This window comes from Schistocerca americana, chromosome 8 (genome assembly GCF_021461395.2).
Source record: "Schistocerca americana isolate TAMUIC-IGC-003095 chromosome 8, iqSchAmer2.1, whole genome shotgun sequence".
NCBI lineage: Eukaryota > Metazoa > Arthropoda > Insecta > Orthoptera > Acrididae > Schistocerca > Schistocerca americana.
In genome coordinates, this window is record NC_060126.1 from 383,342,808 (window position 1) to 383,356,428 (window position 13,621).

A 13,621-nucleotide genomic window follows, 5' to 3' on the forward strand; every position below is an offset into this window, starting at 1 on the left:
TTTTCCCAGTTCTTAACGATTGTATTAGGAGTAATGAGACAGAAAAGAGTAGGAGAAGGTTGGGCTAGGTTATATAAATTTCACTCTTCAGAGTTCGCAATCTCTGTGCTCATTAGGCGGCCAGTTCCCACTCTGGTGAAAAGACAGCCAAGTTATAGAGAATTCACAAAGAGCTGCGTGGATTGGCCCCGCGGTTAGAGGCACCATGTCACGGATCGGGCGGCCACTCTCGCCGGGGGTTCGACTCCTCCCTCGGGCATGTGTGTGTCTGTGTGTGTGTGTGTGTGTGTGTGTGCTGTCTGTTGCGTAAGTTAGTTTAAGTAGTATGTAAGTCTAGGGACCGATGATCTCAGCAGTTTGGTCTCATAGGAATTCACACACATTTTGAATCCACAAAGGCGCACTTCTTATTAAGTAAAACAGAAGTAATATCCGGCGTTCCCCAAGTAAGTGTTATAAGCCCTCTATTGTCCCTGATCTATATTAACGACATAGGAGATAATCTGAGTAGCCGTCTTAGATTATTTGCAGATGATGCTGTCATTTACCGTCTTGTAAAGTCATCAGATGATCAAAACGACTTGCAAAATGATTTAGGTGAGATATCTCTATGGTGCGAAAAGTGGCAATTGACCCTGAATAAAGAAAAGTGTGAAGTTATTCACATGAATACTAAAAGAAATCAACTAAATTTCGATTACGCGATAAGCCACACACATCTGAAGACTGTAAATTCAACTAAATACTTAGGGATTACAATTACAAATAACCTAAATTGGAACTATGACATAGATGATATTGTGGGTAGAGCAAACCAAAGACTGAGATTCACTGGCAGAACACTTAGAAGCTGCAACACGTCTACTAAAGAGACTGCTTACACAACGCTTGTCCGCCCTATTCTGGAGTATTGCTGTGCGGTGTGGGATCCGCATCAGGCGGGACTGTCGGATGACATTGAAAAAGTACAAAGAAGGGCAGCTAGTTTTATATCATCACGAAATAGGGGAGATAGTGTCACAGACATGATACGTGAATTGGAGTGGCAATCATTAAAACAAAGGCGTTTTTCGTTTCGACGGGATCTTCTCATGAAATATCAATCACCATTTTTCTCCTCCGATTGCGGAAACATTCTGTTGGCACCCACCTACACAGGGAGGAATGTTCATCACGATAAAATAAGAGAAATCAGGGCTCGCACAGAAAAATTTAAGAGCTCGTTTTTCCCGCGTGCCGTTCGAGAGTAGAACGGTAGAGAGACAGCTTGAAGGTGGTTCATGGAACCCTCTGACAGGCACTTTATTGTGAATAGCAATCACGTAGATGTAAATGTAGATGAAGATATGGAAGAGGGTAAACCACATTAAGATTCGGTAGAATGATGAATTTACGTTAGGAGGAAAGAGAGACTTCTTAAGAGATGAGTGACGAGGCGAGCCTTACTGCCACGAGAAACATGTCTGTATTTGAGCATCTAGTACAAAGAGAGGGCTAAAATCGTATGCTCCAGCTGCGACCGCTGCTGCCTTCCTTATTCATACTCGCACCTGCTGATGTCGTTCAGACGTCGGGTTAACTGTCTCCCTTCAGAAGACGAATATGCACTTTTGAAGTCATGCATACAGTTTGTTGTTCTCAATACGCCTTTTGGCAACCTTATGATATTCGCTCCTACTTTTCCGTGTACTTTCTACACTTAACTAACAACTTAGGCAGACACTAGCCGCGTCCACGAATTATTGACGTAACTGTGTTTCATCCTATAATCCCTTGCCCGTCTGTCAGTGCTTTCTTTCGTATATTAGTGATAACTTTCATGTTAAAAGACAATAAATCTATTTATTATAGTGGCCATTTATTTTCGTTCATAGCTAGGAGAACCCTTCTCCCATTAATATATACAGTTGGTGTGGTACCCATCTGTTTCGTGCTTAACTGGGCCATTCTTATTACAAGGCTTGTCCAGAAAGTAAGTTTCGATCAGTCGCTAAATGGAAACTACATTGAAAATCAGAAATGTTTTATTTGTGACGGTTGGCGCCACCTACCAGCTACTTCTCTACATAGTCGCCGTCCTAGCTAGGACATCTGTTGCAGAGTTATACCAATTATTCAATACCCTCGTCATAGAAGGTAGCCGCCTGTGCTTCCCGCCAATTCTCTACGCCCATCTATAGTTCGTTGTCTGTGTGAAAATGTTGTCTTCATAGCCAGAGGTTAATGTGAGCAGAGATGAAACAAGGAGTGAACCAATTACAGGCGGTAGTGCGGGTGATCAATCATTTCCCATCGAAATCGCTGCAGGAGCATTCTCGATGCCCCTGCGGATTGCGACCGAGAATTATCACGAAGTAGGAACTGTATGACAGTTCTGTAATGTGGGCTGCATAACATCAAGCGAAATCTCTCACCAGGACCTCATACTTGGCGGGAGACACTTATTTTCTACGCATCTTTATGTGCTCACCATGCGCTCAGAACTGAAAAGAGCGAAGTGACGCAACCGACAGGGAAACTAGAGACACTGTCGAACACATATGTACAAAGCTTTATTAGATTAACACAGTGGTTTCCATTTCTTGACCGATCGGAACTTACTTTCCGAATATCCCTCGTAATATTCAGTTAAATGGGACGTTTTCCCTTGTGTGACATTATCTGGGTTTTAAATTAATTTTCATGATCATTTGGAGTTGTTCCCCACTCTTTTTGTCACCAGAGTTTTGTATTGTGCATCATAAGTAAATGGTCCAACCGCAACCAACACCTCGCACCAGCCTCAAGGATGCATCACCTGTAACGGGCGTATGAATCTCACATTTCATGGCCATTTACGTAAAATTCGGATCGTTCTTTGAAAGTAAGAGTTTTAAAGTCGAACGCATAAGTTATGTTTACAAGCTTTCCATGTTCATTCATGTAGACTATTAGTCCTGAGAAATTGGATGAATCTTTCTGAAGCACACTGTAATTTAAACAGTAGAAGTTGTATACACAACCAGGTTGCTTCGTGGTCACAAGTTTATTTGAAACGCTCACGCTAAAATTAACAGCAACTGTCTTCAAAGAGAGCGCGTTTCACTTCAAAATTAATTATGTTAAGCTCAATGTTGGCAACTCTAACATAAAATGTTATGCATACTGCTTCGGAATGCTCCACGTTGTGCCGTTTCATCACATAAATTGTAAAATTTTTATTTAAATGTATTTTTATTATTTTTTAAGAAAACGTTGCCAGTGGAGAGCGTTTGGAGAAAATCCAAACTTTACTTATAGAATACAGTGCGAATTAGCAACCATGGACTTATGCAAGATAGCAATAAACAATGTGATTTTAGATGTTCCCCATGTACGATGATTCCAAACCGTTCTAGGGTGTTCAGTGAAACGACGTCGTTACATGGCGCACTGTTTCAACAATCTGTTTTCGCACCACCCTCAGCGTGTCTCCCGCTGGACGTTGTCCTTATATTCCTCGATCCCGTTGTTGGTTATAGGCCCCCAGTGTTCAGGAGAGGCTCCGCTGGCGATGTGGAGGGGGAAGTGCGCGAGTTGGTCACAAATTGCGGTCCTCAGTTTTCTGCCGCCATCGCAGCGGTGCAGACGCTGCTCACGAGGGGGCGGAGGGATCTCATCTCTCCTGTTGATGTGACTGAGTGGATCTCCATTGGCAAAAGATTCCAGGCTAGTCCGCCGGGAGGGTATTGCCAAATCGGAGGCGACCACGTGAAAGAGGTCAAATAAGCAATGAAAGGTTAACGTTCTACCTGTTGGGGTGTGGAATGTCAGATGTTTGAACGTCGTAGGGAAGCTAGAAAATCTGAAAAGCGAAATGCTAAGGCTCAGTCTAGATATACGTAGTGGGGGGGGGGGGGGGGGGGGGGCACTGAAGTGAAATGGAAAGAAGACAAGGATTTCTGGGCATATGAATATAGGGTGATATCAACAGCAGGAGTGGTATAAGGGGAGTAGGATTCATTATGAATAGGGAGGTAGAGCAGAGAGTTACACTGAACAGTTCAGTGACAGGGTTATTCTCATCAGAATAGACAGCCAGCCCACACGGACAACAATAATTCAAGTACACCTCACGACTTCGCAAGCAGAAGATGAAGAGACAGAGGAAGTATATGAGGACATTAAAATGGAAATTAGGTGCGTAAAGGAAGATGAAAATCTAATAGTAAAGGGACACTGGAATGCGGTTGCAGGGGAAAGAGTAGAAGAAAGGGTTACGGGAGAATATGAGCGTGGTAGTAGAAACAAGAGAGGAGAAAGAGGAATTGAATTCATTTCAGCCAGTAATAACTAATACTCCGTTCAAGAATCAGAAGAAGAGGTGGTATACTTGGAAAAATTGGGAGATGAGGAAAGATTTCAGTTAGATCACATCATGATCAGACAGAGATTCCGTAATCAGATACTGAATTGTAAAGCGTAGCCAGGTGCAGATGCAGACTCTAGTCACAATTTAGTAATGATGCAGAGTAAGCTGAAGTTTGAGAGATTAGTCTGGAAGAATCAATGCGCAAAGAAGTGGTGTGAATACTGTCTGCAAAATGTGTCTCGAATACAGTTAGTAGTATAGAAGTAGTAAATTAAAACGTCATGATTCATATTGCAATTTTACTGGACGAACAAGGAAAATGTAGTATGCGATTGAGTTTTACCTTTCATCATTTTTGGGGGTTATCAGTGAGAAAATGTTTTTTAAAGGTTTGATACTATGTATAACGTTTGTTGCAAGTCACTAACTTACATAAATTGAGGATGCAGGGGGAAGAAAGGTGGTGGTGGTGGTTAGTGTTTAACGTCCCGTCGACAACGAGGTCATTAGAGACGGAGTGCAAGCTTGGGTTAGGGAAGGATTGGGAAGGAAATCGGCCGTGCCCTTTCAAAGGAACCATCCCGGCATTTGCCTGAAACGATTTAGGGAAATCACGGAAATCCTAAATCAGGATGGCTGGAGACGGGATTGAACCGTCGTCCTCCCGAATGCGAGTCCAGTGGGGGGAAGAAAGGAAAGGGGAGGGAAGGAACCGTTGATGTCAGCGGAACAACCGGCAACGAGCGAAATGTATGCTAGAGCGGGATTCGAACCCGAGATCCCCTGCTTACTAGGCAGTCGTATTAACCACTGCGTCATCTAGACACAGGTTTTATCACCACTGCGCGAACTATCTCGGCACGCCTTCCTGCCGACCCCCATTCCAACCTGGCAGCACCTATCCACAGTCCCCGTCCGTGGTCGCTACTTTGAGATTCTCGTATGAGGCCCAATTTAATTGTGCATCAGCACTGAAGGTGGTGGGATCAATTATATGAATGTGTGGTGTCTGTTCTGTCGGACGTCACCAATATTTAGATGTTTTCAGTGTTTCAGTAACATTAGATGCCTTTTATACGTATTTGCTAAAATAATATCGGTGTCAATGGAAAGCTAGATATAGCCTATAGAGATACTGCTCCCAGTCTACCAAGCTTGAAGAAATGGTAAAACAATATTAGGTAGTCAACTACTGTGACTTCTCGCAGGCATTGTGTCTCCAAGATGATAAACTCTTGTGCTGGTACGTGAAGGTAGGCTTAAAAATGCGCAGATATGTTGGTCGTCGATTAATTTAATGAAATTAGTATTTTCCAAATCAGGAAAAACAGTATAAAACTGAAATTAATGATTTAGGGGAATTAACTTCAGTACTTACTTTTCATGGGGTAGGATATACAACTGATGTTAAAAATATGACGTCATAAAATATTCAGTTTATAAAAAAACGCAGTTACTAATTGCTGATATATCTTCTATAAACCTAAATATAGCTAACAAGTTATGAGTTTCACAAACGTGTGGTGCTAATAATGGATTAATGGGAACAGAAGAAGTATAATAAATACCGTCTTTGGTCTTAAACATTCGTGTTATTGCATTACGCTACGCTTTGTGGTTGCTAAGGATCCTTATTGAGTTGTAATTAGTTTTGTACATAATATCCGTCGCTTTTGGGCAAAATAAAATCCTGGAAAAGTGTATTTCTATTACGAAAAGCGTATATGTCATATTCGTAAATTCAAAATGAAAGACACACAAAAAAAGAGACGTATATGAGCAACCTGCGACAACATCAGCAAGTAATGTGATAGCAACGTTCTTTGACATTATACTAGCGGCTAGTGTTGCTTGTCACACTTCACTAACACATCAATAATACTTGTCAAAAAGGAACACAATTTTTAAGTTAATTGTTTCGCTCAAGTTCAAGGAAAATAATAATGAAAAACGAAATAAAAACTGAATGTACATATTCTGTCTGAAAACGCGACGTAGAATGCCATTAAGCACAAATATAAGATACACAACTCCACAAGAAGCTACAGCAGTCCACTCACCCCACCGCCGCCCCACACCGAACCCAGTGTTATTGTGCGGTTCGGCCCCCAGTGGACCCCCCCCCCCCCCCCCCCCCGGGTTCCAGACGAGTGTAACCTCAATGTCTGCGTGGTAGAGTAGCTATGGCGTACCGCGTACGTGCAGAAAGTGTTTGTGCAGCAATCGCCGACATGATGTAACTGAGGCGGAATAAGGCGAACCAACTCGCATTCCCCGAGGCAGATGGAAAACCGCCTTAAAAACCATCCACAGGCTGGCCGGCACACCGGACCTCGACACTTATCAGCCGGGCGGATTCGTGCCGGCGCGTTCCCGCGCGGGAAGCGGTGCGTTAGACCGCATGGTTAGCCGGGCGGGTGAGGTACTGGATGCTGCATTTTGTGACACATCATGTTTATTGATCTTGCGTAGTAGCAGGACAAAACAAAACAAAAAAAATCAGTGCCAATGCTTCGAACGTTCTGCGGAAAGACACAAATCGGTCTCCAAGAAGGAACCGATATCCAGAAAAGCACGGCTTGGGTGCTAGAGAGCGTCGAAATTCCGGCGCTACGGATATACACCCAACATAAACAGTACATCGCGTTGTCTATGAGTACATTACAAACGGGCTTCCAACTGAGAACCTCTGACATCAATACAGAGCCTACACTGGCGGTGCTCAGCTTCACCCACATGAGCCAATGCAGGCGGTTGTCTTTGAAGCATTTCATTCGCACCGCGGACTCCAGCAATTTGAAAATACAGGTGTGCCATGCACAGGACTCTTCATATTACTCCACAAAAAATAATCAAGAGGTGTCAGATCTGGGGACCGTGTTGGATATGGAACTGGTACATTCCTACCAATCCATCGTTTGGAATATGCGACGCTGAGGTGATTCCACACGTCGATCTCAATCTGTGCTGAAGCTATGTCGTGTTGTAGCGACACGTCTATACGAACATTTAACGACACTACATCCAATAGGGCCGGCAAAACATCTCTAATTAGCATGAGGTACATAGGTCCTGTCAGTCTGTTTGAAAGTAGATATGGCCCAATGATATGGTCATCAATTATCCCGGTCCAGATGTTAATACCGACCCCGTGTTGGTGATTTTGAATCATCTGCGCACGTGGATTTTCGTCCACCCAAAAATGCGTGTTGTGCAAGTTTAATATGCCGTCTCTAGTAAACGTGTATTCCTCCGTGAATAGCACCAAGCTCTGGATCTCTGGCTGCAGTACGTATTGTTGTAAATACCATTGCGCAACCTGTGGGTAGTTCAAATGGTTCAAATGGCTCTGAGCACTATGGGACTCAACTTCTGAGGTCATTAGTCCCCTAGAGCTTAGAATTAGTTAAACCTAACTAACCTAAGGACATCACACACATCCATGCGCGAGGCAGGATTCGAACCTGCGACCGTAGCGGTCTCGCGGTTCCAGACTGCAGCGCCAGAACCGCACGGCCACTTCGGCCGGCTCCTGTGGGTAGTCTTACTCCCGTAAAACCTAGACTTTTTCCAGATGGTATGGATGGAACCGATGTTCATGGACAACACGCCACATGGCACTTCACCCATGTGCGGCGCCTGTGCCACCTAGCGAATGCTGGTAGCTTGGTCCTTTTCGAACATTGTCAGCACGTCGTCTTCCAACTGTACTGTTCGAGCGGAGCCTGGACAACCAGCACCACGTTTCGGCACATACCAGAGGACAAACAGTAGACAGAGAATAACATTCGCAAGTACCAAGCACAGAATGCTACTACTTTATTGTACAATGGACACATATAAGGCAGAAAATGGTGACATGCACCTTCCCGGCCTCTCTGAGGTGTAAATCGATAACGGCTAAAGTGAAATGATGTGGGGTACGTCTGATTGGAAAACGTATGGCGCCATAAAGTGTTCCAGCAGCTCACCAACTGCAGTCCACTTTGTCGTATGCAAACAACATTTCGCTCATTTCCACATTTGTGAAGTGGCACATGTTGCATCGCTTTCGACAACGCTACAGTACTGGGGGACCACACGAGGTCCTCAGTAGGATGCGCACAAGGGCTGTGTGTAGGAATGTAGCGCATGTGCAGGAATCTTATTAGGCTCAGGTCGTCCATCCGTAGTACCCAGATGCCCAAGGGGTTGCATACCTTCCGCATTCAGAAACCGCGACAAATCGGAATAAACCTCCACAACCGTTCGTTCTCAGACTTCGACACTCTCCAAAGTCCGAGCTATGAGTTTCCGAATATGGATTCCTTCTTGAAACCTAGCAATGTCTTTTTCCGGAAAACATACTAAGCGCTGTCGGTGTTTTTCTGTAGACCCTGTATGTGAAGTAATGTAAGGATCGTGGACCATACCCGTGACTCTTATCGCATTTGGTAACATAAAGCTGCAGCGACAGCACCGAGAGTTGGTTTAAATGTCGAAGTAATTAAGTTAATGGTTTACATCTAATACAACAACATCGGCAACTGACACTCAACATACGTCACTTGTACAGGTTGACAATTACTGAACTATGTGAAATAAAATTGTCATAACTTCTGAACGGTTTGCGTTAGGATGTTCAAACTGCCTGGTTGGCCGTTGGACATTATGGGAATTAGTATGGTTTGGTTTAGCGCTGAAGCCTATTTTCATTTGGATGAGTTCGTCAATAAGGAAAATTGGCGCATTTGGGGATTGTGAACGGTACGTAAAGATTCTGGAAGATTATTTCACCCCCTTTATCCAAACTGACCCTGATTTCGACAATATGTGGTTCATGTAAGACGGAACTCGACCCCATCGAAGCAGGAGGGTGTTTGATGTCCTGGAGGAGCACTTTGGGGACCGCATTCTGGCTCAGGGGTACCCAGAGACCGCTGGGATGGGCCATGATTGTCCGTAATATTCTGCGGATCTGAACACATGTTACTCCTTTTTACGGGGCTATATTAATGACACGGTGTACAGCTATAACTCCAAAACGATTACTGAGCAGAAAACAACCATTGAACAGGTCATTGACAGCACCAATGTTCCAACGCTTCAGCGGGTCATGCACAATTTCGCTATTCGTCTGCGCCACCCCATCGCCAATGATGGCAAGAATATCGAACATGTCATAAGCTAAATCCGAATATCTGTAGTGACGTTTACATGTCTATTAAAGTGTGTGCACGCCGTAGTTTGTAAGATTTTTTTCATGTAGTTCAATAATTGTCTCCCTGTATATTAAAACAGGACCGTGAACAGAAAGTAATACTGCGTAATACAGCAGTACCACAGAAAACTCGGGTAGTACTATAAAGTGACTTACATATGTTGCCTGAAACAGCAGAAGGCAGACGGACAAGACGCTAAACATGAATTGCGTCATTGCAATGGGACTCATCATTTCTTCCAAGTATCTGGTAAACCTAAAACAAAAGCAAAACGAGCGAATAAGCAAATAGTACTAGACAAATTTTTACATTAATTTAAGTATTTCCTAGTGTTTCTTGGCCTATGGTTGATGTTTTCCCAGATATTGTACTAGCACGACGTAGCAAATATTAGAACTCCCTAATACCTATTGGACTTCTTATACTGAAAGCACCCACAGTGCCTTTGTCCACAGGCCTTTCTCTGACTGCTGCTGCTGTGATTTACGGCATGCTATTTAAAACGAAGTTCGCTGAAGGGTAGCAATCCATGGTTTATGTTACTACGAAATTTTCGAGCTGTTGCCATGACTGTGCATCCACACAAGAAATCATTTCAGTGCACTACCAGTAATTGAGATTAAATGTTAAACAACGCCAATCAATCCTTTGTCAAAATGTTAGAAGAACTTTTAGTCATCGTCTGTAGTAGCCAAAAAGAACATAAATAGATAGTTTATCATGAATCGTTACTAGAAGTCAGATAAATAACATATTAACGAGTCGTAAATTTAGTGCAAATAGCTATAGCGATACAAAAGAATGGAGACTGAGAAACTATTTAACGTGGTGTATTAGAGCGCGAATGTTTGCCGACTTTTAACTATGCTCTACTGGTGCTACAATTTTTATCAAAATTTACCGACTCAGTGGCAGTGATGCATTTTACTACGTAGTCAGAAGGGCACAATCGGTGTACAAAAATTAGTATGCAATATAAATGCAAATAATCAGCTGATAAAACTGCAATCGGCCAAAAGAAAAAAAGAGATTTTAAATGTTCTGAGTGCACACAAAATAGAAGAGCTGTTTGGCAAAATCAACTGTTAAGTGTTCCTTTCAGCACCAGAAGATATTTGGCACACCTCATTGATGAAGTAGGTCCAATGTTTTTCCCACCTAAATATACTACCGTCATGTTTTAGGCGAAGGCGCATAGCGGAGTAAAGTCAAATAAAGAAATAATCTGGTCAAGGAGGCTGTGTACACTGCTTCAGTGCCAGCTGTGTAGTCCTCGTACATACGATAAGATCTGGAGTCAAGGTCCGATGGAACGAAAATCCCCACCGACCTTCTGAATGTCGATGGAGACATTATACTGCAGTACAGCCACCATCTCGCCCTTGGTGCCAAAAATACAGATGCAGTGGAATCTTTGTAGTGATATTGGCATGACTTCGATTCAGCCAACATCTCCAAAGGCCTAACCTGACCAAATCCTCCTCGTTTGAGTGCGGTAGTGAGGAACATCTTAACCACATTTTCTTCAGCTGCGACAGATGAAAAAACTATGAAACTAATTAAGTCTTTGACGTCCTCTGACAATGTTTTACCAACAAACATTCAAACTCGCTTAGCAACAGAAGATGTAAAAGTGTATAAACTCCTGTATGATAAGAGTGTAATAAAAGCGATACCTTTAAGTTTCTGAAATGTTTTCCATTACAATACACTAAAAGAATAGGGTGTATGTCCGTTTTGGACCCAACTGCTTAGGTTATCGGTCCCTAGGCTTACACACTTCTTCATCTAACTTAAACTAACTTACGCTAAGGACAACACACACACCAATAGCCGAGGGAGGACTCGGACGTCCGACGGAGGGAGCCGCGAAAACCGTGCAAGGGCCCCTAGACCACGCGGCTACCTAGCGCGGCAATTGAATAGGTTTATGTGTGGTATCATCCCTCGTTTTATATCAGTGAAGGTGCTTTAAATTTCTTAGAGCATTGATTTAAATCCATGTTAAATGAATACAAGGTATAATTGTTTCTTCTAACGCTTAAGGCTGTTACACATTTAGATGTAAAAAGATCGTTCTGAGACTGGCTGTATGGATGAAGTTCAAAAGCTATTACTAAGCAAAGAAACAGAGAAAAACAACATACAAATTTCAACTCTATGAAGTGAACAAGGCTTCTTAGCCGCAGCTTCCACCATTTTGCTTGCTTCCACTTCCTATACAGGGTGTTACAAAAAGGTACGGCCAAACTTCCAGGAAACATTCCTCACACACAAATCAAGAAAAGATGTTATGAGGACATGTGTCCGGAAACGCTTAATTTCCATGTTAGAGCTCATTTTAGTTTCGTCAGTATGTACTGTACTTCCTCGATTCACCGCCATGATTTCATTCTGTAGAGTGTCCACTCTACCTGTGCTGCTAGAACAAGTGCCTTTACAAGTACGACACAACATGTGGTTCATGCACGATGGAGCTCCTGCACATTTCAGTCTAAGTGTTCGTACGCTTCTCAACAACAGATTCGGTGACCGATGGATTGGTAGAGGCGGACCAATTCCATGGCCTCCACGCTCTCCTGACCTCAACCCTCTTGACTTTCACTTATGGGGGCATTTGAAAGCTCTTGTCTACGCAACCCCTGTACCAAATGTAGAGACTCTTCGTGCTCGTATTGTGGACGGCTGTGATACAATACGCCATTCTCCAGGGCTGCATCAGCGCATCAGGGATTCCATGCGATGGAGGGTGGATGCATGTATCCTCGCTAACGGAGGACATTTTGAACATTTCCTGTAACAAAGTGTTTGAAGTCACGCTGGTACGTTCTGTTACTGTGTGTTTGCATTCCATGATTAATGTGATTTGAAGAGAAGTAATAAAATGAGCTCTAACATGGAAGTAAGCGTTTCCGGACACATGTCCACATAACATATTTTCTTTCTTTGTGTGTGAGGAATGTTTCCTGAAAGTTTGGCCGTACCTTTTTGTAACACCCTGTATATCCCAGTATCTAGTAGAAGATTGCTTCATTTCCTCTATCTTTGACCGTCACGCAAATTCACGAATGGATTACAAAAACGAAGTTACTCCCAGTAACAATTTTGTGACGTTTAAAACTGTTTGATGTCTTAGGTATCAGTTATAGTGAAGACATGATCTGAAGATGCTTGTTAGTCAACCGAAAACAGTTATCATGTACACTGCTCTGCAAAATTAAAAGACGAGCTATATTAACACAATATACTATTTGGCGGAAATGAATGAACGTGATGGGGTGTGTGACTAGGGGTCTCCCAATTGTTCACAGAAAGTTGGACGTCGCACGGCGTGTGGTCAGCGTAACTGCAGTACCGAGCGGAGCTGGACCCGCAAAACGAGGCATCAGCGGGCAGTTACGATGCACTATGGTGGTGTTCTTCACTACAACATGGCCTGGAGGCAATATTCAGACGACTTCACACTGTTACGTATCACCAGGAAACTTGGAGAAAGACGGAGTGTGACAAGTGTAGCCTAGGTTTTGCTCGCAGCGTAGTTTCCAGTGCAAGAGGAGCGTTCCAAACCACAGACACTGCTGCCCGGAGGAGAGAAGAGGTGGTCCATCATGGTCAACTACAGCAGCGCATGATCCCCACACTGTGCAAGAGACAAAAGAGCATCCAAGTCAAATAGCGGGTACAATTGGAGCCGCATTTAACAAGAGTGCAAGGTCCAGAGTCTTGCGCTCCACAGTGGCGTGGCGGCTGTACGGGGGCGGCCTCTTTGCCCCACGAACATCCGCACATTGGTGGTAGCGTTCGTGATGGTGCCATGAGCACAGGGACTAGACCAGCCAGGAGACTGGTAGTGTGCTCTTCACGGATGAGAGCTAATTCAGTCTGAGTACTGATTCTGGACGTAACATCGTGTAGCGAGAAGTGGGAACACGAAATGCACGCAGGAACATAGTTGAACATTATCGTTTAGGTGGTGCAGTAATTACGAGGGCTGTCCAGAAAGTAAGTTCCCATTGGCCGCTTAATGGAAACCACAGTGAAAATCAGAAACATTTTATTTGCAAGAGTTAGCGACACTTTCCAGATACTT

The 13,621-nt window shown here is 43.5% G+C and overlaps 1 protein-coding gene across 1 annotated transcript in view; it reads right to left on the reverse strand.

Moving 5' to 3' along the window:
- Nucleotides 1-13,621, reverse strand: part of LOC124545875 (odorant receptor Or2-like) — a 69,650-nt gene that overhangs the window by 21,642 nt on the left and 34,387 nt on the right. The window contains exon 4 of the mRNA XM_047124835.1: nucleotides 9,687-9,786. Within this exon, the coding sequence (XP_046980791.1) occupies nucleotides 9,687-9,786 (100 nt within the window). The remainder of the gene's footprint in view (nucleotides 1-9,686; nucleotides 9,787-13,621) is intronic.